The sequence below is a fragment of the Phalacrocorax aristotelis genome, chromosome 11 (genome assembly GCF_949628215.1).
Source record: "Phalacrocorax aristotelis chromosome 11, bGulAri2.1, whole genome shotgun sequence".
Lineage (NCBI taxonomy): Eukaryota > Metazoa > Chordata > Aves > Suliformes > Phalacrocoracidae > Phalacrocorax > Phalacrocorax aristotelis.
In genome coordinates, this window is record NC_134286.1 from 22606131 (window position 1) to 22631640 (window position 25510).

A 25510-nucleotide genomic window follows, 5' to 3' on the forward strand; every position below is an offset into this window, starting at 1 on the left:
GCAGGCTTCGCAAGGGCCATCTCGAGGCCATTGCCCTCCCCGGGTTTTAACCGCAGGAGCGAGGCGACTCTACCCAAGCAGATCAGTGTCCTCATCTGGAAAGCGGGATGGCATCACCCACCTACCTCACACGAGGGTTGTGAAGCTAAATTAATTAATGTTTGTAAAACACTTTGAGATCCTCGGCTGGGAAGGTGCTAGAGAAGGCAAAATATGGTGATTAGCACCCAGGTACCACAGCAACGTGTGTACAAGAAATGCGACTCTTTGCATTCAGTTAGCGGTTCCTACCCACACACAAACACATGCTTTGGGGTCCAGCGCTGGCCGGCCCGGGCACAGGAAGGCTGCACACAGTCGGGTACTTACAGACAAAGGAAAAAGCCTCACAAAATGCGCTCGCGGAGCTCATCAGACAACTTCTATGTGCTGCCGCTTTATAATTCAGGGCTTCTTTCAGATACAAAGCTAAGGCTTTAGTATGGCTTTAGGAAAGAGAATTAATTCACTTCCCCTTGCTACGGAATGTACCGATCAAGGGTTGTTAAAATCCTCAGAAGGTTCAGACCAAATGCAGATACCATCTTGACTACGTCTAACTGATTTCTCCTTCTTTACAGCAAATACCATCAAATCGCGCAGCTCCCTGTCCACTGTAGGGAGTAACCAAGAGCTTTGCTTACGGTGGACGAAAAAAATGCTCTGTGATTCATTAACCTTTAACAAATTCATCCCAGTTAATATTTCAAACTTCTTTGAAAAGAACAAACCGGAGATGTTCCGCATTTGTGTCTGCATGCTGGAATAGAGTTACTCATCAACAAGTGTTCTGCTCTGTCCTTCCCAAGCTCCTCTCTCCCACAGGACGCCTGCAGGGCAGAGCGCAGCCCCAGAGCCCTGGCTGTCCTGGGGTCAAACCTGGAACAAGGTCAGCTCTAGGATACTGGGGACACTTTTCTACCATCCTTGTTGGCAGGCCCCAACCGCCAGGGTGAATTTACCACACTACGTGACTTCAGCCGATGGTGCCCCACACGGGCAGAGCACGGGCTTGGGCTCAGCTCTGCCCTACCTCTCCCACCCCTTCTTCTGACACTGAGTTGCCCTTTAGAAGGCAGGCCAACGCGCGGGCACTGTAACCGACCGCAGAGTCTGCTCGGGAGGGCGAACTCTAGCCCTGAACCCGGGCAAGGGTGTGGACATTCTCCTGGAGGCCACCAGCCTTCAGTGCCTTGGCCACTTTTCCCAGGAGAGACTGGTGAGGGATTTCAGGACCTGTGGTAAGGTTAGGACCTGGTACAAGTCCCTTACGTGGCTAGAGTTGGGAAATACACCTTCCTCTGTCTGGTAAGTGGTTTGGATCTTCGATTGACCCAAAGGACCAGGAATTACTTCAGTTCAACCAATTACTTCAAAGGCAAGTAGGACCTGTGCCACCAAGATCACTAACTAATGTTCTGCAACACAAAAGAGCCGTGAATCTAAAGCCGCTACTAAGGGACATAGAGGAATTGTTTCTAGTTTTGGAAGACCTTGAAGCCACATCGCTTTAATGACATGGCCCAGTGTCTTTTGCATCCTGTGGCTGCAGATCAGCGGTCAGCCTCGTGAGGCGGCCAGTCTGCCATGCTGAGCTGGGCTGAGCTCTCTACTGTCTCTAAACCAATTTGTGGAGGCTGAACTAATGTAGTTTAAGCACGATATAGAAATGCTAAGAAATCTGCTGGATCAGCAAAACGTTATGCACTTAGAAGGCTGGAGAAGTAGAGAAAGGACAGTCTGGCTGAAGTCCACTGACATTCATGGGGTTACGCTGCGAAGAACGTAATCCACTGTCTGTCTTCTCCAAAAGAGGAAAAGGCAGACTCCCCTGGCCGGATCACTAGTAAACCCCAGTCAGTTCTTTCCCAAAGTAGCCTTTTTGGTCCAAACTCCTGAAAAATGTCTACCCCTGCCTGAAACATACCCACGCACACAGTGCCGCTGTCCTCAGTGAGGAAGCTCAGACCCATATTCTCAAAGTTGTTGCGGGGCCCTGCTCGGAGATCTAGGCTGTTGGCATGAACATCTAATCTGGATGGACGTCAAAAGCTCCTGGCTGGTTCTACTTGAACAAGCAGCCGAAGGTTTGCATTTTTATCGTATTTATCAAACAGCCTCCATGGCCTGACCGGTCGAGACCGCGGCTCTCGATGGCATGCATAATCACCGTGTGTTTGTGGGCATGCAAATAAAAACATTTGTGCTCTGGCAAGTCGGGCTGATAATTCCATCAGAATACATTGTCTGATGAGACTGTGACTCAGCACTTTGCAATAGCTTGAGGTGCCCCGAGAATGGCTCTTTTTTTTTCCAGACATACCCCCATGTGCTTGACAAGGTGGAATGTGGGCATTGGGGAGGGGGGAGGAGGGAGATTCACCTCATCTGCACATCCTCAAATCCTGAGAAAGAGAAATTCTGGGGAAAAGTATGACAGGTCGGTATTTTTCTCCTCTGCCCTGAAGAAGTGGTTTGCTCCCTCATCAGATCCCGGGGCTGCTGTGTAAAATTGTCTCTTGAGGGATTTCTTTTTCTATGCAAAGCCATAACTCCACTGCAATTCAACAGAAAGAAATGAGCAAAGCCCTTTTCCAATACAAACTCGGGCTGCTTGGCGAAGAATTCAAAGCGCAAAGGGAAAGAATCGATGCGTAAGTAATGATTTCTAGACTCAGCTGCTGCGCTGCCTTTCCAAGGTGTAAGAAAGCAGCTCTACGCCAATGACCAGACTTGGAGCTCCTTCTGCTGGTTCATGCATAATTCTGCACCGCAGCAGAACATAAAGGCTGCAGCTGCATAGCAAGATCGTTCGGCAGGGTGGGGGTTGTGGAAATCTGCTCAGAATGAGAAAAAGAAAACTCCAGGGTTTATAATTTGGCTAGACAAAACTGGTAAAGAGGGATGCTGCGCTGTCAGTTGAAATCATGTCTTTTTTTAGCACTAGGCAACGTCACTTGGACTCTTTCGGATTTCTCAGCTCAGAAGAAAACAATTAAAAAGATTTAAAAGTGTCTCTTTTTTCCCTTCTAGTTCTTTTTTTTTCAAAGTGTCTCTTCTATTTGAGGTTTCAACACGACTTCAGTAGCACTCGAGGATTTAGGAGCATGCTATTAACTCACAGGCAATCCACATGGACACGTGCAGACAGACCCAGTTATAATATAGCAGGACAGCTACATTAAGACCGCACCTTTCCAGCGTTAATACACAACATACACAGAATATTCAGATTTGCCTATATATAACCATGGAAACTTGCCTTACAAGCCATTTATTTCATCCTCAACCTTTAAGATTTTAGCTTATACTTTGATCAGGAGCTATTTCATAGGCTTTTCTTCTACCTAGCTGTCTAGATATCACGCTGTTTATTAGCCAGAGTTGAGTGGGAGACAATAAAATATCATCCCCTGCTTTCTCCACTGGCTGAGTGGAGGCTGCTGGTAGGAAAGGAAGCACTGCTGCGCTAAGGAACCTCTCATCTCCCCCTGACCTCAACAGCAGCCGAGCCAACTTGCATCCTTCAGGAGCCATGCTCAAAAATAACCCATAAATTCCATTTCCTCCTCAATATTGTAACCCATACACAACGTGGGGCAGCCAGGAACACACCTCGAGAACACTGATTGTTGTACAGTTAATTGCTCCTGCAATATCGACAAGTTTAAAGAAATAAGCAGCAGTCATGGCTGAATGGTCCAGCCCTTTGCCTTTCTTCAGCACGTTTCAACAGAGGATCTCAAAGCACTGCACCGCTATTCACTTGGTGGCTGTCACGTTTAGCGTTAGCAAACTACGCCGTGCTTGATATTCGTCATGCTCCCTGTCTGCACGCCTCGTTTTTACAGCAAGTGGCGTGGATGGCGGCTGCGAACAGGAACCGTCTGCCTCCGAAGGCAGTCCTGAGCAGCCGGGGCTTCTTCAGTTTACACTTCCGTGCTAAACTACCCGACCCAAATTTTGTCATACTCGCCCAGCGCAGGAGGGATTTAAGTGGTGCGTTAGCCACGGCTCTTCACACAGCTGGGGGTTTCACTGACCGACCTGGCGGAGGTAGATATTACCAGGGATGGTACCGGTGAGGAGAACAAGCCTTAGCTCCCTTTCCTAACCACTAGCCTAACTGCGGCTTCAGAAACGCAGCAGAGGGAACCAGTAACCGTGTGTCCTGGCTGTTCCACAGCCCACCACAGTATCTACAAATACTGAGGTAACTTGACCTTCCCGAGTCTATTTATCAAGTCTGTTACTGCAACCTGATGTCATTAGACTAGACATTAAGATAATGATTCCTCATGTGATAAGCAAAAGCTAAGCGAGACAAGATGGAATAAATGATACTAGGGCTTTATCAATCACAGTCAGGTGGAAACTAATTTATCCCATCTTGTACTTCTAGAGCCTCCCTCTCCTCCAGCATTCTGTACTCTGATAGCAAAGATCACTCCGTCCGTTTCATTAACTGGAAGAGATCAGCTCACCCATCACTGCCCTGAAATGCAGCCTCTTCTGGGTAGCAATGCTGCCCCTCACCTAAAATACCTCACCAAACTGGAAGCGCAGGAGAATCTGGGCTGACAGAGTTATTACAGCTGGAATCTCAACACCTTGGCTCTTCAAACGAGGGCCAGTTGAAAACCCAAGAGGCCCATTTCACATCTCAACCAAAAACTCCCCTGGAGAGCTTGCTCAGAAGCACGTGCCCATTGCTGAGTCGCCCGTACCATCCTCAGAGGTCTCCCAGCCAAGCATTTATTCGTGATTTTCCTTAGCTTGTACATCTGCCCGGATCTCAGATGAACCCCCTGACTCCAGCTGGGTCAACAAACCTTGAGTGAGAAGCCATCTACCTATACTATCATCAACGAGTCCAGCGCCCGTGGACCCACAGCCGTAATTTCTCTGAATCTGTTGGGAAATACCCCCAAGAACATGACTAGCGCCGTTCTTTCACCTACACTGTGGGAGGCTCTGTAAAAAAAAGGGAAGTGACCCTGATTATCTGAAAATGCAAATGTCCCTCTGTTTTAAAGGGGCTAGTCTGGGTGTCACTCAATTATGCTGAACCCCCCCGAGGCTATGCCTGCATGTGTGAATAGGATTGGGGGAACATGTCGGGGCCACATCAATCTAGCTAGCAGTGAAGATGCAATCAAATAGGTTTAAACACTCAGGAGGACCACAGGAGGTACCTACAGGCTCTGCTACCTGGTAAGACCTGCCCCGGCCAGCTGGAGGAAGCCAGCACAAGCGTGCCAACAGGCAGTCACCTCCTTCTGCTCTGCAGACTTGCTGGGGGAGAGCTCGAAGTGCTGAAGTGCGAGAAGTCAGAGGAAAGCTGTTGGGTGTTTGGGTCAGGGATTTTTATGTCATAGTTCGCCGTGAGCTCAAGTGATCAGAAAGGAAGAAATTAGCAGGAAAATTCAGTGACTCAGAGGGTGTTTTACTGCAGGCCAAAGCAGTTCATGCTGGCTGATGATTTAACCCCTGCCGGCTTTGCATAGCTGAGTATTATGGGCAGATTTAATGACAGCATCCTTCGAAGCTCAGGGCCAGGGGTGATGCTGATTGAATATATGTCTCCCTCTTTCCTCAAGTCCCAGACCACCGGGCTAAAGACTTGCCTGGGCTCAGGGTATCTGCTTTGGTGGAGCTGTGGCACAGTGCAGAGGAGAATACACAGGACAGAGAGATGGCCATGAAGGAGCTGGCTCATAGCATGGGTCTGAAGTGCTCTCCTGGGGTGGGAAACGCTCCCACCTAGTACTAAGGTCACTTTAAATTTGAACGGACATTACTTTTTCCAAAATGGAAACACTAGTGGGAAATGGTGCTTTAAGAATGGGATTTCCTTCCCGGGCACTGGACCCTCTAATCCCCCTGACATTCCTGGCTGACAGCTTTAGGACCATGAGCAAAAGTCCCTCAGGTGTACGTGCTGTCCTGCGTGGGGACAGGTGTGGACAAAGCTGGGGAGCAGAAGAGTAACGGAATGCTTCTGAAAGCTGCAAACACTAATCCTTGGAGGGGGGATTAAAAGTGGCCAGCGGAACAGACACCCCTGACGGGCAGAGGCACTAAAGGAGCCTTCTGCTGTCAGACACTTGCAAATTAAAAAAGTACCCTGGCTAATCCTGCGTCTATGCTAAGGATGGACTGGAGATCCACAAAGGATCCATTTTCAGCGGAGCTTTAGACTCGCTTCCACTGCTTTAGTCAATAACGAGCACAAGCTTGGAAGCGCAGCTCGATGCTGTCTCAACGCTGCCGTGTCAGTGCAGGCAGCAAAGGCCCTCACTGGTACGTGGACTTATCTGCAGAAAAGCCGCACGCTTGATAAGCTGCAGCTTAAAAAAGGTGGTGGGGTTTTTTGTTGTTTTTGTAAGTCAACACAAATAAATTTCTCTGTTACTTTACTATTTCTAGGAGACACCACACTGAATTCTATTCCCAGTTACCACACTGACATTGAAAGAGGCTGAAGGGCAGTAACCAAGAGGCAAAATCTTGAACGATCAATGCAAAAAGAAAAAAACACAACAAACAGCCCTTTATCTGTTGGCAAGGTGCAGAGCCAACACTACCCATTTAGTTTATGTCTAATGGACTTGGAGAAGGCCAAAAATTGGTTTAATGCTGTCTTAAGGCACCTGGTCTAATATCATTACATCTTGCCCGATCCAATAAATAGTGCAAATCCTACTACATCGCTGAAATCTGACCTTGCGCATCATGAAATCAATTTGGAAGGCAGCCTGGCGCTGCACACGTGCACACACGTCTGTGCGGACATGAGCCCTGGGAGGGGGTTGCTTCCAGAGGAGGATGACTTGTGCCCCAAAGAGGACCCTCAGTTTGGGATCAAAAACTTCTCAAAACACTGAGAATTGTGTTCTCTCTTAATCACCTGGATAAAGTTACCATCAGTTTAAAAAGCAGAGTTTTAAGGTCTCTCCTCCTGCTGTCAGCTGAGCTCTCAGCATCTCTCCCTCGCCTGCTGCAGCGAGTGGTAGTTTAAACGCTTCGTTTTCAGCCAGCTCCCGAGGAATACTTCTGGGAGGCGTGGTACAACAGTGCATGAAATGAGCGGCAGTTTATACTATTTGAAAAATGGTTTTCTGCTTCGCCTCTAAAAAAGTTGATGGCAATTTCCATTTCACCTCCTTCATGGCTCTTTTCTCTTCCTTAAGTAGTCTGTGACGGGGAAATTACCATGGTTTCCCATTTAATAGGTGGAGGGAACAAGATAATCTGGAAACAAGTCTGTAATAGGCACCCGCTGACAGGGGAGCAGGGCTCTCGACGTGTCAGGTCGAGCTGTTGAGCCGTCAAGCCCTGCCTGACCCGTCTGCCACCGAGACCTGTCCTGCAAAGTCCGGAAATTTAAATGAATAAATAGTTCAGCTGAACGCAGTGGAAGTATTCCTGCTCCGAAAGGGCTTCACTGCTTTCCAGGTATAACTGATGCTCCAAAATCAGCTTAAAGGCCCTGCCAACGCCACTGTCGTGCTGTGGGAGGCAGCGCCCGGTGCCTGCAGGCAGCACCTCCCGGCACAGGCCCACCCGCCTGCCTGGTCCCAGCCCCAGGAGCTGCACCTCAGGCTCCGCAACGCGGCCCCAGGTGCCTGCCAAGGCCTTTGGCAAAAAATCCTGTTGGCAGTATGTGGAAAATGCATATGGCAAGATTAAAAAAAAAAAAAACCCAGCCAGTAAAAGCCAACTCTCAGGAATTTCCTCCTACCTCCCTCTTCTGAGCAATGCCACCAGCTCCCTGCTCCGCAGCCTCGTGCCTCTCTTCGGGTCGTGGGCACAAGACAAACCACAGAGTGAGAAAACTAAGAGTTTTCAGGAAAACATTCAATGCCGGTACTTAATTTAATTCATCTGAGACTGGGCTATGATTACCACGATGCAGGACAAAAGAAACAGAGCTACTTATTTAATGACCCTATTTGTTGCTTTCCAGATTTCATGTCTTAAGTAAAACACGCAGGCTTCGCCTAACTTGGCGCTTGGGGTCTGACTGGAGTCCTCTCTGACTTGAGGACTTCATCTCATAAAAAAAACCTGCCACTGTTATAACATAAGCTCGTTCTTCATAAAAGAACTGCTGACTGGTGCTTTAGGAGCTAATTAATGTTATAGTCAGAGAAGTCTAAGATACTGGCCCCTCCTTTTTCACCTCAGAGAGAAAGAGAGAGAAAGAGAAAGAGAGAAAACAAGAGAGCAATTGCTGTGTAAGCAATAAGTACGGTCAGGCGTATTGTATTTGTCAGGATGCGAGTCCAGTGATTTAAGCGGGATTGCTGGTAGGCATGCTCAGGCACCTTTCAACTGTGTCACCTAATGACTGAACAGTACAATTATTAATTAATTAATACTTTAATTAATTAATAAAATAATTAATCAAACAGCAAACCATAATTAAAAGTGGTTTTGTGGTGGCCATCATGCAAGTTAGTTCCTCTAATTTTCCAGTTGCCGTAAGCTCCGTGGTTGCTTCTGTGCTGAGGGACAAGCGTGCTAGTGGCGAGGGGGGAACCTGTAACCCCGAGCTCGTGGCAGCGTCCGCTCCTGCCTGGCCTATATGTGCGCTGGTCAGATACGCCTTCCCTCGGCCCGGTTTTGGGTGTGGGCATACTTTGAGCTTAAAACGTCTGGCCAGGAGAGTTTTTAGAGAACATCTCAGAAGACAACACAGGAAGTTAGTAGAGAGGAGAAGACTAATGACAATGGAGAGACACAACAAGGAGCTGACGGTTGGCTTAGCGAACCACTACTGGACCAGCGAAGCCAGTAGACAACAAACAGGTGAGGCAGAAAGCAAAGAGCTCCTTAAACTTCTGCAAAAAACAACCCAATGCCTGTACAGAGCAGGGACGGATCTGCCTGGAACTGGCTATAGCCAAGAAGGGATGAGTTCTCTCAAAACCCATTTACAGGCCTAGCTGTGCCCTGGTACTTTGGTAACAAATAGATACATCTACGACTTTGTGAAGCTTTGGAAAACCTGAAAAATGACCTTTCTGACATTCCCTGCGTATTTACTATTTCAAAACCTGTAGCTGCAAGAGTTTCTGCGAGAGATAATTAGCGCTGGCTGCTTTGCCAGTTGAGACTGTTTCATATCTAGCATGGCATTCATTAGTCGGCTGCAGCCTCCCTGGGTGGGGAAATGAATCTGACGTTAGAGGGATATAATGTCTTTACTAAGATACTTTATTTCCCAGAGCTGACGCTACTGTGCTGTCCTTAAAAAGTTATAGGTAGCCCCAGGAAACATCAGTGTCCCCTTTCCAAAAGCAGGAAAGGCGCAGATCCCTCACCATCTCCAGTATTTTAGCCATCTTTCTTGCTTTGCTAACGGGAGACTTTGAGAATCAGCAGAACCCCTACACATCTCCGCACTCACTGCCATTTCAGCCTGAGATAAACAACTGAGATAGATCTCTGCCCCCAGGGACAGCTTCTGGACATCAGACTGGACACACGAGATCAAATTCATCTCTGGCGAAATTCCACTGGCTTCAACCACGTTAGACCAGAGATTAATTTGGCCCACAGATACATTAAGAAAGGATACAAAGCACAAACGGTATTTTATAAAAAAAGAGAAAGGGGAGGAGGAAATTCAAGGGGGACGCTGGATCCTAACCCAGCAGGATTCAGCCCAGCCCGCTCCACCCTCACATCACCAGGCACAGTGCATGTTGCCGGTTACCTTTTTGCTTACTGACTTTCTTTACTGTCATTGCCGCTTGCCGCTTTTGATTTTCAGAAATTTCAAAGCCTGAAAAAGGGAACACGGCAAACACAATTCAGAAGATTGCTTACAAAACCTCTTTTCCTTCTGGGGAGGGGGGAAGTTCTGCACTGTTTGGCAAACGCACAACGCCCTGGGTAGCAAAGCATCACCCAGTGAGCTGTGTGTACGGGCAGGTATTCTACTGAAAAGCAAATCTTCCTTGAAAGGGCAGGCCTCTATAATCTCACTTGTGCAGGGGCTGTATGAAAAGTAAGATTAGACCTATTATTATTTATACAGTATCATAAATATGCCCAGTGCTTTACGGCTGAGCAACACAAACTGAGCCTGAACTGGCGCTTGTTACAGTCAATTTATGGGCGGATGCTGAGGGAAGGGCATGGCTGATAAGTCGTTGACTTCGCCACCCTCCTACCCTGCATGAGACATGCTTAACCAGAGCAGAAATGATGCAGGCAGGACACTCTGAAGTCAGATGGCCAAAGACCTCCTACTCCCACAGTACCCACAGAGGTCCAGGCTTGAAGCTATGGGCAGATTTTGTTATTGACGGCCAAAAATAACAGTAACTGAATTAGAAAGAGACCTATTTATGACTAAAAGAGCAACCAAGGACATTAGAACAAGGTTGAACTGCAATTCTACAAAAAATATGTGGGCTGCTCCAACAGTTGGGGCTAAATTAAGCATTACCAACAATCTCCTTTCAGATTCATTTCGTATTCCTCACCTATCTTTTCATCTTCTTTTACCATCTTCCTTTCTTCTCTGAAAGCTCTAAGCCATCGTAACTTCTCCTCCAGTTTCTTGGCAAAGAATAAGTGCATTTCCTCAGTCTCCTTGTTATGAAGTTTGAAGGCATTCTTCATGCTGACATTGAAGTCATCATCTCTCCCGTCTTCTATATCCACTACTTCATATTTATCCATGTCTATGCGACCTTTGTAATACAGAATATCTCTTCGTATCAGATCCTACAGAGAGAAAAGGAGAGATGGGTTGATCATAAGATACTTACAGAGCCTGAACTCAGCAGGGAATTCACGGGAGGGCTGAGGAAAAGAAAGAAGTAATGGTGAAACCTGGTCAGATTCTTCAAGCCTCATCTGCTGCGAATACATTTGTTGCTGGCTAAACAAAGACGGTAGATCACAGGCGTAAAAGAACAAAATACAAATCCTCATGCAGCAGATTTTTGCTTGTCGGCATGCAGAAATGCCTTGGGGTAGGTAACGTACTTCCATTATTTGCTGTGATGGGAAGTTCTGTTCCATAGGATGAGAAACTGGACAACGCAGGCCACTGGCCGGATGGGATCCCTATGCTGCAAACGAGGCTGCGTAGAAGCACAGATCTTGATAAAGCAGCTCAGGCACATTTGGCAGCGCAGACTGGGTAGTGCCAATCTCTCCTTCCCCACACGTCCTCTGAGTCAGGGGAGATGGGTCTCTGCCCCTTCCCCGGGGAACCCATTTCCCATTCACACTCAAGTCATTGGTGAGAAAATCACCCTGATTCTCCATTCAAAGAACTCCTAACCTATCTCTGCCCCATTACACCCTGGTTTTAACCTCTTGATCCAGCTTAAATTTTTTCTCTTTCCCTCCTTGATGTTTATAACCTTTACAACCAAACCTGTTTGTCTTCATCTCCTTTCTAAGCTGACTATTCCTGCCCCATTTTTTTCAGCAACAGCTCATTTCTCTCCATTGGGAACGGAAAAGTAAAATACTCTTCGTTATTAATTTTTCAGAACTCACAGGAGATCACCCACAGCTCCGTGGCTGTTGGAGATGCCCAGCGCAACCTCCGCTCCGAGCCGGCAGCAGCCCGTGCAGCAGTGCTGGGTATCGGCTGCCGCGATCCCCCCGCCAAAGCGCCGTCACGGCAGCTGGGAGACAGCGGTAGGCAGAGGTGGCACCAAACAAAAGTGTTTTGAGATCTATCGTGTCAACTGCTCAACCACAGATGTGAAATTGTGGATGCTGATAGACTGTAGTAAAAAATAGGTAATCCCCTGTCTTCCTTCTTACCCTCTTCATACTTATTTTGGCTTTGCCCATCAAATTTTGTACTGCCTTTACTAGAACTATTCCTGATTTATACCGGTGTAAGAGGGGCGTTGGCCCCACATCTCTATGTCTTTATAGGAACAGGTAACAAAAAACGATCATCAGAAAACAGCATGTTAATCACACGGTCATGACCACGTAAGGTGGTTCAGGTTACAAGGCATACGTATTTAAAAAGCCAAATTTAGCCACACACAATCAAGATTTCCTTCCTCTACCCACTCTCAAAAGCCAATATTTAGGTATGGTAAATTAATTTAACTTAAATACCTTTTGAGTTTTGAAAGTGCCCTAAAGATAAATGTTGTGTCGAAGGATTCATTTAAGAGGAAAAATAAAATCAATGTACAGCATTTATTTACTCAAATAAGATTTAGTAGCGAGGTTTTTTTTAAAGATAAGCAGTCGGTATTAATTTAAACAAATCATTAATCTTGGAAAATAAATTGCACATCATAATTTTTTTTAGCAAACTTGCTCTTGGATCTGCCAGGCACTATTAACTATCATGAGACGGTCACTGTTCAGAAGCTCGCAGTGTTTAAAACCTGTCTCTTTCCTCTGGAATGGGGAAAAATTCTTCCCCCCTTCCTCTAGGGGGAAAAAAAAATCCTACTAACTAATGTCTTGCACAAATATCTTCCTCTAGTAGGTAGGCTTTGAGCAGTGATGGCACCCAAAACATACGAAAAGGGTATTTCAGGCTGAATATGCAATAGAAGATCTTTCCTGTTTTGTCTTAACTTGGAAAACCGCTTCTTCCTCTCCCTCTGTGCCCAACGAAGCGCCGAGAAAAGGCTGTAAAGCACCACACTAAACTTGTTCAATTAAGTCAGTACCCTGCACTGTGAATGTCAGCCTTGGACTAGTTCTCAGAAATAGCATTTATCTTCACCACATTCTCAAAAAAACTTGATAACAAATCTCATAGGGAAAAAGACGTGCTCCTTAAATTAGCTATACCAGCATCTACTGGTATATATAGAATAACAACAAGAAGAAGAATATAGAAGAAGAAGAATATACTATTCTTCTTCCCAGACAGGGAGAACTGAGTCACTGCTGATGAAAACTTCCAAACCACAACACTGAACAGACCGTCCTTGTGGGTGAGGTGGGTGAAGTGGGATCAAACGGACTTCTCTATGCAATATACACGATTATGTAGCGATTTGTTCAGGAAAGGTATTACAAGAATAAATAGTCACAATCCTCCTTCTCGCCTGGCTCTGAAAACACAAGGCTCTGTGCATTAGCTTTTTTCTTACAGATGCTAAACACGTTTTTTTCCCCTTATGTCTCCAGTTTTGATTTAGAAAACGTTGCAAGCTATTTTTAATAGCTAATGCTAAGTGAATGTTTTAGCAGCTTAGTGCTGTCGCTATACTTCGAGAGGACAGTACACCGCGTCTGGACACGTCTGACTGAACCGCTCCGTACACCTCTGCTCCAAGGCTGCAGCAGGAACACTCGCTGCCTCCTGCGAGGCTTCTGCAGCGCGTTTGAGAGGCTCCCGTGTTTTGCAGGTGTTGCTGAGTATTGGATGTGAAGCTAACAGTGTTGCCTAGGAGTTACTGAAGGAGCAATGAGGGGATAACGGAATCATACAAGTGCTTTTGGAAATAAAATGGCCCCGAAGAACATTGTTGTTGGGGAGAATGCAATAGCGGGAATGAACGAGCTCGGCTATTGAGACGGTTTGCAGAAAACACACGAAGAAGAACCACCGCGTTTCTGTCCTTGAGCATTAAGTAAGCACATGGGCGAAGGAGGGAAAGACAATAGGCACAAAGCTCCTGCCCGCCACTTTTACTTTCATTTTGAGAAGAAACGTCAATAATGAATTTAGAAGAAAGGAATCATCTTCCCTCCCATCGCCCTCCCCAGAGCTCTCAGCCTCCAGCTTGGCAGGAACAGCCCCTGGGGTGGGGGGAGGCCCAGGGGAGGGAAAGGTGCTGATGTGGAGGAAGATGAAACCGTTCAAAGAGGTACAGAGAAGGTACAGAGCTCGGAGCCAGTCCGTGCATGGCGTTACCCAGGTGCAGGTCGCTGCCCTGTGCCAATGGTGCCTTTCCTTCGTACGCCCACAAAAGAAGGACCGTTCCCCACGTGTTGACTATAAACTCCAGCACCGCTGCCCCAGGTTTTTAAGAGACCCTTTATTTTTCACAGACTGGTAGAGGGTGTAAAGATCTCAGTGAATGGCAGGTGTCTGCATGGGGAAGACACTTCATCGCACCTGCTTTCGAGAAAGTTCAGTCCATATAGCAGGTTAATAACTGTACCTGGAAAATGTCATCTTTAATAGAATCACAGAATCATTAAGGTTGGAAAAGACCTCTGGGATCATCAAGTCCAGCCGCCAACCCAACACCCCCAGGCCTCATAAACCATGTCCCCAAGTGCCACAGCTACACGTCTTTTGAACCCCCCCCCAGGGATGGTGACTCCCCCACCTCTCTGGGCAGTTCCAATGCCTGACCGCGATTGCGGTAAAGGAATTTTTCCTAATATCCAACCTAAACCTCCCCATACGCAGCTTGAGGCCATTTCCTCTTGTTCTATCGCTAGGTTAGGCATTTCCTACTGCAGCTTCTCCTTTCTTCCCCTCTTCAATAAATGGATATTATTTCCTAATTGCCTAAATTCTAACACCCACAGTATGGGAAACAGAATTATTTGATCCTTGGATATTTTATCACATATGTTCCAACAGCTCTTAAAGAGTGATTCTGTGATTACTTAGCTCCTTAGTGAAGCATGGGCAAAAGCGCTTGGCTCACACTCTAATTGATTTCAATAAAATTGAGGAATTCATCTGGGTACGAGAGAGATGGACAGTAAACAAGGCCAAACCCCTCTTTTAAGGAGCTTACTGTGCACGTGGGTGAGAGAATAAAAATCCAGGGAACACGCAGGCAGCGAAAGCAACGCTGCTTTGCGTGATCTCCGCAAGACGCAGGCGGAAAGCCCGTAGCGGTGTTGAGAAACGAACCTCCTCGTTCCGTACACCATTTTTCCTTTCTTCGAGCACGTCAGCTGAGGCAAACAAGCACACACAAGCTAGAGAAAAGCAGATGTATGGCTGAGGGTGAAAAATGGGTTGTTTAAACAGACTGGTCTAAGTACCGCACGTCAGAAGGACAAAGCAAATACGTATACACAAAATGGGGATTTATCAGTCCTAATAAGTAGCTGCGCTGTCAAAAGGAGCTCAGGCGTGGGGCGGGGGGGAGAAATGGCAGCTGGGACAGGCTGCTGCTATTACTCCTGATTATCCCAGGGATAACATAGGAGAGAATTAGAAAGAAATTATCAAGCTACAGAATTTACCTTCATTCATATGCTGGCTGTATTAGTATAGTATTATATATTATCCTGTTCCCAGTTAAGCCAGGACGACAACTAGCTGGTTTACACCATCCAGTTTTGAATGTCATATGAAATTATTTTTTCTAGTTAAATCAGGTAAGTACGAGAAAATTTAACAAGACAAAAAAAGACTCTCAAAACCTGATCAGCGGGGGAAAGGCCAAAGAAATTGAGTTGCTTAATCTAGAAAGGACATAAATAAAAGTGAATGTGCTAATGGTATTCCAATATATGAAAGCTGCTTCTCTTCTAAGGAGGCTGCAGATCAATTATTCTCCATTTTGATTGTGGCTTGGCTTAATTTACCACAAGGGAGAACAGGATTAGATACTTGGAAAAAATTCTTTCTAGCTGTAAGAGTAGTTAAACACTAGAACAGACAAAATAGGGAAGCCTTGGGACAGCATTCCTTGGAGATTTTCAAAAATAAGGTTAGACAAACATCCATCAGAGTTGATCTGAGTATACTTAATCCTGGGAAGGGAATAGCTAATCTCCTGGGGTCCTTCCTAGCTCTGCATTTTGATGATGTCTAAGAGAAAGGTGACAGATGGAGGAGAAAAGAGGATGAGAGCAGGTCGGATTAGCACGGACTTCAGGGGCGGTACGGGAGGAGCCCCGAGGCACAGACCAGGACAGCAACACGAGGAGCAGTGGCAGAAACCTGCAGCCTCCGCAGGCAGCATCCAGATCGCATTGCGTGGCTCTTAAGGAAATAGATGCATCTAGGTCATTTGCACTTATTTGTCTAAATATGATCTTCTTTTCCCCTACAGCTTCTATGATTTCCTTTTCTTTCCCTCACTGAGGTTAATTAAGCTCTTCTGAATAATGCTCTGCAGTCTGTTCATGTAATATGTACTAAGGAGTCACAGGGAAAAGATGTAGCCAAAAAAAGGAATATTTGATGGGAGCACAAAACAAAGTTTTGACGCATTACGTAAACCTACCACAATTCCGCTCCCTGCATTTGCTTGGTGGGAGGTTTACAGCTGAAGTGCTCGTGCCTGAGGTAGAGGCTGTGCTCAGGAGGATGTACCTGTGTGACCTGCTTGGGCTGGTCACTCTGACTTAAATCTCCCCCTTTCACTGTCCCCTCTCTGAAGGGGGGAGGTGACCTTCTCTAGCTGTGCTTGAAAGAAAAAAAATAATCTCATTTGTGACCTTCACAAGGAAACCAAGGCTGAACTTTTATTGGAAAACCTGAAGATCTCAAGCTGGGATGTGGCTTCCACAGTGAATTATGCGCCTACCCCCAAACTACTGCAGTGGGTGTAGATACCTGTAGAAAGGATTCACCTGTAATCAGACTGCTCAGTAACTCTTACCATTCAATTGACTTCTACTTGTCTTTAGTACTGCTTTCTCCTCCTGCTCTCTAGCTTTAATCACTTTTTTTTTTTGCCACGAGTACCCCAGGCCATAGCTGTACGTGCCAGGCACTGCCTTTGCACGCCTGGTTGCTCTGGTTGTGCAAGACCCTGTAAGAGTCAAAGCCTCCCGTGATGCTGCAGAGGAAATAGAACATTAATCACATGGAGGGCAAGCTGCCTGTGCAGTTGATTGCTAGTGCAAAATGGCATTAGAATTAAAAGCTGCTCAGCGGCTTGAGCAGCACATAGCACGTAGGGAGGAAATTCTCCCTGCCATCAGAGGGCACAGGTAAGCACTTGAGAGGACCTGGCCTGGTGTGTGTCCCAGCTTATTTGTTCCTGTTAGCTTTGCGTGCAGCCATCTTCATGCGTTTCAGAAACTCCTATTTATTTCTCAGCAGGTGGCACACAAGGATGGACGGGGCGGTCTTAAGCAAGGGTTATGATTTTAGGATGGCACCTTTTTTTCCCAAGTTCTATGGTTTACTCTAGGTCACACTCTACTTCTCACGCGTAAAACAAATCATCCGTAAAACACAGTGGAGAACGAGCCATTTCCAGCCATGAGTCATTGGATCCCCCTTACGAGCTGACAATATAAAAGACGCCAACCACAGAATAATCCGTTACAAGATTGTCATTGCACATGTAGGTTATTGGTCCTTCTGGTTATCAAAATCCTGCATATTCCAATGGGAAAGTAGTTTCAAAACGACTCGGGGAGGATTTACACCCTCTGAGTACGTGGATGGAGGCGGGTGGTCCGAGCGCAGGCCCCGAGGCTGGCAGGGACCGGCTGCGGGCCTTCGGGTGGGATGCAATCCCTCCCTCGGTCCTTCCCCGGCTCTCTAATGGGGTAACGGTATTTGCTTATTTTACAGGGCAATTGGGAGCTGTAAATAAGTGATCTGTGAAAGACACATTGAAAGCCTTTGATGGTGAAGCTTTAACAGCTCAAAGCCTTCTAATAGCTTGGCATTACACACGCTTCGGCATTCGGAGCTGGCAGGCCAAAGGGAGGCAGAGAGGAGGCTCCGCAGGTGGCAGATGGGGCACCGCAGAGGCCCCTCTGTCCCTCCTGCAAGGCCTGAGCGCTGCAGGGAGGTAACACGCAAGAGCGTGGCTCTCCCGGTGGGGATCGTCACTCCGTCCCCACCCGCAGCTTTACAGAAGATCATCCCAGCAGAGGCCTTCCCAGGTATTTCCCTCTTGCACTGAGCAGGGGCGACGGCGCAAAGTCGCGTGAAGGGTTCCTCCCCTCACCCCTCCCTACCCCGGGTCCCGACTCGGAGCGAGGAGCGTCACCGGTGAAGCAGCAGCCCTTGCAAGCGCTGGCGGGGCTGGAAGGCCGAGAGTATTACACCGCATTCACACAGATAAAGTAAAGCCAGGGCTTGCCTTAAACGAGTAATACTTGGAACGTAACACAGACAAGGCAGCAAGACAGCAGCGTGTTCGGTAGGAAAAGCAGTAGCAACCTCTGCAGACTATTTTTGCCCAGATGATGATGTGTTCTGCAGGTATCAAAGGAGACTGGGGATCTAAGGATGAGGCTGAAGAGAGACCCACCTACAGGCAAGCTCTACAACTTGGTGAAGAGTTGATGTTGAAACAGTTGATGAATAGTGACTAGTTGATGCTGAAACTGGGAAAAGACTAAACCAGGGCCCATAACAACTGCAGCCAAACACCAACCCTCGACTGGGAAAAGGCGGAGGTTTGGAAAAGGCTGAGTTGTCATTTGCACTAAGGTGTGGGTCTCAGACTCCCCTCTGATGATTCCTCATTGACCTGGGCAGTGATGGCATTGCAGAATCGAAGAAGCAGAGGGAGCGAGCGGAGTTTTTTCACTTTACTCCTGAAATTTGTCCTGATTTTCCTGCCTGCCTGCTCTCTACCTCCGCTCTGCCCAGCCTGCTGTGAGCAACGAGGGCATGGCATGCTGCCACTTCGCCATGTCTTTGGGTATCTTTAGTCATAAGGGCTTTCAACGCTCTTCGGCTTTTTAAAAAAAGATTCAGAGCCTACATTTTTAAAACCTGATTTATCTTGAAGCGACCCTTTGAAGAAAGCAGCCCAGCCTGCTTTTCATGAACACCAAGTTGTGTAGCATTTAACTTAACCCTACCGTGGGCTGATTTTTAAGATGGGGCAGCTACGCACTGGTCCCAGAGCCTGACAGCACTGCAAAACCGCCTCTCTTCAGTCCAAATGAGACCCTAAAACTCAGTGAACCCTTCTGAATGTTTTTATCCCAAATATTCTTGATGTCAGAAAATAAATCTAAGCCCTGCTAAGTGGTTGGATGCCAGTGACTGTGAGCTTTGCTACCGCCCTGTCAGACACAGCGGTTTGGGCTAAGCCAGGCTTTAGGAGCAGGGAAACAGGGTCGCACAGCACAGACTGAAACTGCCATGAGCGATGGATCGTGTTAGAAACAGGGATGTAACAGCACCTCCCCGACACAACCTTGGCCGCTCGCTTCCTACCACAAACTTCCTAGGATGGACCAAATTGTTTGTTAAACGTTTCCCCAGAGGCTGCCATGGGAAGAGGGGAGCCAAAATCTCCGCGATATCAGTTTACATAACTCCTCCTTGCACAAGGACAGCTGTGCTGGGGAGGTCGGCAGATTCCTGCCAAATTATTCAGCAGTGTCTGTCTCCTGAGTTTGGAAAGAGATGTTTGATTCATCCTTGCCAGCTCCATGAAGCTGCAGTGTGGAATCCGAGTGGGGGAGGACTGGAGCTGAAAGCATTTATGTGGAAATGCTATTTTCGTTCAACGTATTTAGCGGAACATCAGTGGCATTTTGATGCCTTGTTCCACCTCAAGCCCAGTCACATTGGCTGCGAAGCAGTGAGGCGAGGGTGAGTGTGTTTCCAAAGAACTAATAACAGAAGAGATGGGAAACCCTTCTGTAGACACGTCACTCAGCTTTTCTGGTCTCTCCAGTTTACTCCCAGGGGCCTAAAATTGTGCTGCTGAAAGGCCACAGCAGGAGGATGGTTAGAGTTTCAGCTTTTGAGGTTTTGCTTGTGGGCCAAATTTACACCCACTGCAATTACAGGAGCGATAAATGAGACACAAGGCTATATTGTATAGCATCTTGCCTATCTGTATGGCTGTATGAGTAGGCTAAACCTGTCCCTATCCAGAAAAGAAAACACAGATTGCGAAGGACTCTAAATTCAGCCCTTTCTGGATTTTACGTTGAATTAACAACTAGCAACCTAAAGCCTTCTCCCACCCTCCTCCAGCTGGCTCCTCTGGCTGACCCTGATGCTTTTCTGCCTACACCTCCTGCGACCCAGTGACCGCTCTGGAGCCTGCTTTTCCCTCTCTGCTATTGCACCCCGAGCAGTGAAAAGGCAGCAGCCGCCTCCCCGAGTCAGCAGAGCGGCAGCAGGTTGCTGGCTCTGGTCAGCACAGCCCATTACCACGAGCCCTCCTGCAAAACTGTGCTCAGGGCACATCATTTACCCTGCAAAAGGGTCACCGAACAAATGCGTTCAGGGCTATTTTGACTATTAAAAGGAATGTTTCTTTTTCTTGAGTATGCCGTATCTCAAAGCTAAAGTACTTTTTTCATGACTGTTTTTAATATAAACCCTGTCGATTGCTGGAGCACATCTGTTGTGTTCAGCTATCTGCTAGCCAGGGAGGCTGACAGGAGGAGCAAACTTCCTTGCTGCGCTCTACGGTCTGGGCCCACAGGAACCTCTTCTCTGCAGACAGCATCGACCGATCAGCTGGGCATGAACGCGGGGCTGCATCAGTGGGGCTGCTGGAAACGCTGTTCTCTAAAAACTTCACTTTATACTTTGCTTTGGGGCTGTGACCAAGCCAGTGTGTTTGCTTTGGTCATCTTCATGCTCATCTTATGCTGTTTCACTAGCTCAAATAGCAGCACGTCACCGCATCTCTACCCAGCTGTTGCCTGAAAACAGTGAAACACAGCCTGACCCGTTTTCCCACCCTGCTGCAGGCTGGACCCAGGCCTGACCCAAACCACGGCATTTCACGGAGATCTGTGTTACTGGGAGGAAGAGACAAGGGGCGGGAGGTGCTGAAAAAGTCAAGCAGTGTTCCTTGAGGGTCAAAAAAGCACTTGAAGTAGTAAGAATTGTCCCAGTGCTGCTCTGTGTTTGCAAACAAGATTTTCGCCTAGCCCTGTGAGACCCATTTAGCCTGTAATGAAAGCAGGGCCGTTGTTTTGCTGCAACGATTACCTCAATGTTTTTAACAGAAGCGATATGGGAACTAGACCTTCTTACACTACAAGGGCTCAGAAATGCCTCTTTTATCTTCCCATTTGGAAACTTGAACTGCAATGGAGTTTGACAGGATTATTTTATTTACTCTATCTCCTATAGCACAGCTATTTCTGGCTGACTGTCTGGCTATTGCTACTCAACTGGTCTCATTTTGCTTCTCATCCAACCTGCTTTGCTCTGCGAGCTCCGGGAAAGACAGCAATAGCAATAAACCACAAGCTGGAGTTTGCATTGCCTCCTGATTACAAGAGACACGTAAAAAGTGCAAATGAAAACTGAATGTGTTTCATGCAGTCACTGATCTTGCTGCGCTGTCAGAAAACACTAAACACGGAGCCCCATCAAGGACTGTTCGACTGTTGGTGAAAGAAAAGCGTCATTTGGTGGAGAAACTCTGTTAACCCTTCATACCTCGTACAATCATCCACAGCGCTCTCGAGCCCGTTGGGGAAACCCCAACTATTACCCAGAACAGAAAGAAGAGGATCCTCATCTATTACATGATAAGCACCTCGAGCATCCCCCAGCATAACAAGCTATGATCATAATTAATGCTGTGTGTCACAGTCCTGGATGTTAAGTACTATGATTTGCAAATTTAAAGCATCTCTGTGTCAAACTCTCTCAACTTCAGGGTGATAAGAAAAGTAGACCCTGTGCCTTTAAGGCAACATCTTTTAATGCTACCATCATCGAGGATTTACTTCATTTCTCGGTAATTACGGTTAGCATACTGGAATACGTATTCTTCTCTCCTGATTATAGACATATGGTAAGTCAAACTGAGGCCAGCGCTTGCTTCCCACAGTTTATTCCCTTCTTCCTTTCCAAAAGGCATTTTTGCATTAGGGTAACCAATCGACAGTCTCTTCTGAAGCAAGCACCACGTTGTCCTCATGCACACTGCAATGAACCCCGGGTTCAGGAAACAGGCAGAAAATGCACTAGGAGAGTTTGACGTTAATCCAATAGCCGAAAGTTACCCAGCTTTGCAAAGAAAAACTAAACCCTGGCCTCTTCCAGTGGCTCTATCAGGAACCACGGACACCCAAACTAACTCGGTGCTCCCCTTTTGACACAGGCTCTGGAAACGTTCTGCAGTACCTACCTACATCCACTGGTACTTCGGTATTCAGTTTATTGAACACCAAAATGGTTGACACGGCCATTTCATCTCATTAAGCTTCCCACTTCCTAGCACCAGAAGATAATTCAGTGGCGATATTAGGAAGTGACCAGTGCTGCCTCTGACGGCAAAATCTAAGCCAAAGAGATTTCTCTGTAAAGCTCAGAAACCAATTTTATTTGTGAAAACTTCCCCACACAAGTTGCTCTGCAAGACGTTTCCCAGAAATGAAAGCTGGCTGCCACAGTGTCAGCTTCTCCACCTGCTGCTACTACTCTTAGTCATGCAGCCCTCGTAAATCTTAGTGCAAGTTTCCTGCTTGGAAGAAAGCCTTAACTATACCCATACTGGTGGAGATCACATCTGTCAAGCACATTTGAACGCAGCTCTTTAGAATTACTCATTTTCACAAACCAGGTCTCTGTCTGAGTCCCGTCAGTTAGCCGAGCCGTGGTGCTCATGGAAATGCATTCGGGATTCCTCCGTCTGAGGCAGCGGAACTTCCACTGGCAACCAGGGCAGGGTCTGATCCTTGCCCCTGGATCCGACCAGCGCCATCACTCCCTTCCTGCCAGCTGAACTACAGCAATGACTAGTTTGTTACAGTCGTATTAACATAGTCGTATAGGTCAATATAGTCATACTAATGACTACGCTAAAATCTGGTTACTTGCACGCAAACAAACCATCAACCAGGTAATCGCCCAGCTGCCCGCACGCCCGTCGGCAAAGACAGACCCTCGGCTTGGCTCACGGAGCAAAAGCCCTTGGAAAAATCCTCGGTGATGCAGCCAGTGGGAAGACAAGGAGATTCACGTTCCAGGAGCTGCTCGCCCTGGCAGCTCTCAGTCCATCCCACCCACCTGCTGAGCAGCAGGTCACCTTTACGAGACGAGTGAGCAACAGGATACAAGCGGTGATTCCAACCTGCAGAGATCTGTGGACAGTGAGGCTCTCAAAAGGCCAGGCAAATGCTGAAACCTTCCTTGAAATGTTTGGGAACAAGTAATAAGCACTGAGAATGCTGATCAGAGCTCCTGTCTCTCAGACGGCTGGCTTGGCATTACTGATGATCCTCTGCAGGGGAACAATTAGGTGATGGTCTCAGAAGAATCACCCTGAGAGCTATCCTCCCTCACAGAACTGTCTTGCCCAGATGTTCAATGAAAAAAAGGCCCCATAACCTTGAAACATTTTCAGACGTTAAGAGAAAGGGATGGCAAAGCTTCTGCGAAGTAGGTCATATTCAAAGCAGATGGGGGTTTATTTGGAAATGCGTTAACTGCTGCTGAAAGCAGACAGCTGGATACTAGAAATACCACCATAACCAAGGGACCTTATTCCTTAGCACAGGCAACACCGGACAGATCAGTGGGAAAAAGAAGGTTGGTCATTCGTGGTAGCTTTCTGCTGAAACCCTCCTAGGCCACCGGCCTGTCGAGCTCATGGAACTAATGTGAGCCAACACATGAAAAAAAAAAAAGATGCTTTCTGTGTCTGCGGATTGAGCCTTGTCTTTAGAGCCACACAAAGCCACAGAGCAGATGAACTGGAGCCGTCCGCACCGATGGCAAAACTGCTGTGGAGACCCCCAAACTCACCTGGGGGCGGGGGACATACACCTTTGCACACAGCGCTCACCTTAAATAACGGGTACAAAACGAGTTGTTACCTTGGCTACAGAGGATTTTTCAAGGCTCTGCCTGGGTTCAGCAGCAATCCAGCCTGCCCAGAGGAGCAGCGGCATGCCGTACAGGCACAAACAAGGGTTGCAGGCGTGCGTGTAGCAGCGTTGCTCTCTTGGGACTGGTGAATCCAGCACATCGCTTGGCCGGAAAGCCGAACCCTGCTGAAATTTTTGCAGCAAAAGAAAAACTGGCTTTCGCCAGCACTTTTGCAGATATTGCAGGAATTCGTACACCATCTTCCTGGACCTAACGTGGATCTGCTGGTATCGGCAAATGCCACTAACACCTCACCTTAGTCTACTGGAGGGAAGCCGATTCCAGCCAGTTTTGCCACACAGGAATTATTTCATCTTCCACTGCACAAACCAGCGAGCAGGAGTCTGCACAGCGAGCCCTCTGCGTAACAAGCTTTGCAGACAGTGGAGTTCAAAGGTAACGACAGAGAATACCAACATCCAAAACTGTCACAGGGCTGATGACATCAGACTGTATCTGTTCCATCAGAAACTCCTGCATCAGCATCTGTCAAACCGCAGAACCCACGTGCATTACCAGGGGATTCAAGAGCACAGAGCTGTTGTAGCTACAAACATCCACCAGGGAGACGAGAGATAACGAAGGTGAGGATGATGTGCAGATAACTGCAGATCTGAAGAGGTGGGAGATGTTTTTTGAAATACATGCTTGTCTTCTAAAGCCTCTCAGGGTATTAGCACGCTTTCATCAGACTAAAGTATCTGTGATCTATTTAAAAAAGGATTTGGTTTTAGTTCCTTATTTCTATTAAAAATCTCTTCTGACCAATAAAGAGGTAGAATTCAACCATTATAATTAAAAAAAAAAGTATTCTCAAATGGACTGTGTTATGATTAAGGATGTATCATACCTACTAATTTATTATATCTGAAGAAAACCCACATATGCGGAAGATTTTCTGAAGAGGGAGATTCACTGCGATGTGCCATTGTAAGTGGTACCAAAGCTGAAAATTTTGATCAGGCTCACTAACTAAACAAACCTCACGCAAAACATAGATCAGACTGACCATGAATTTTCTCATTGCCTGTGTCTGGAATAAGAGAGGGGCGGTTCAATCTGCTGCTTTGGAAACCTCTAAAGGACTCAATTCTCCCTGTACACAAGGCAGAGGAGCTGCCAGCCCTGGACCAGACTGAACTGTAAGACCTTCTGGAAATCTCAGACGTTCCCTTCTGGGCTCAGACAATTCCAGTCCCCTGAGGGTTTGTTCAAGTGGGACATGAAAGCATATTGCAAGCTCACGGCACTCTCAAGCACCTGAATTCCCACAAGTGGCACCAGGCTGTGCTGCAGGTGACCCCAGGACACAGTGCCGCGCCGGCTGCTGGCTGGGCAGAGCTGGAGCAACAGCACCCCCGCGGACCCGCCGTCCTCGCCCTGCTCTTGGGGATGTGTGGGTCACGTTTCATCTCCCTCAGAGAATAATTTTAAAGCATAGGGTAAAGAAGGCTGGCCCCAGCTTCCCACACCTTGATAAAAATGGTGCTTCTCTAAGAAAGCCCCAGGATATAGCATTCTGGCTCTAAAGCAGAGGTTATCCTGCTAGATGGCTGCCTGCTGGGATCCATAACAGCAAAGCCTGACACAAGGGTCAACACAACACAGGCTATAAATCATTCAGATTTATTTTATACAGGGTGCGTGATCCCAGAATGTGAGCTAACACTCCTCTGAATTCCGTACTCAGACAATCCTCCTAACAATGCTCAAGGAAAACATTATCAAGATGTGAGAGCCCAGCTGTAACCCCATCTC

The 25510-nt window shown here is 47.2% G+C and overlaps 2 protein-coding genes across 5 annotated transcripts in view; one reads left to right on the forward strand and one right to left on the reverse strand.

Moving 5' to 3' along the window:
* LOC142063012 (uncharacterized) overlaps positions 1-6613 on the forward strand; it is a 313397-nt gene extending 306784 nt beyond the window's left edge. The window contains exon 13 of the mRNA XM_075106291.1: positions 865-6613. Coding sequence (XP_074962392.1) covers positions 865-1093 — 229 coding nt within the window. The 3' untranslated portion in view covers positions 1094-6613. The remainder of the gene's footprint in view (positions 1-864) is intronic.
* Positions 1-25510, reverse strand: part of ARHGEF9 (Cdc42 guanine nucleotide exchange factor 9) — a 225170-nt gene that overhangs the window by 5112 nt on the left and 194548 nt on the right. For all 4 annotated transcript variants that reach the window (XM_075106280.1, XM_075106281.1, XM_075106283.1 and 1 more), the window contains exons 11-12: positions 10539-10782; positions 9764-9832 (exon numbers count right to left, since the gene is read on the reverse strand). In XM_075106280.1, coding sequence (XP_074962381.1) covers positions 9764-9832; positions 10539-10782 — 313 coding nt within the window. The remainder of the gene's footprint in view (positions 1-9763; positions 9833-10538; positions 10783-25510) is intronic.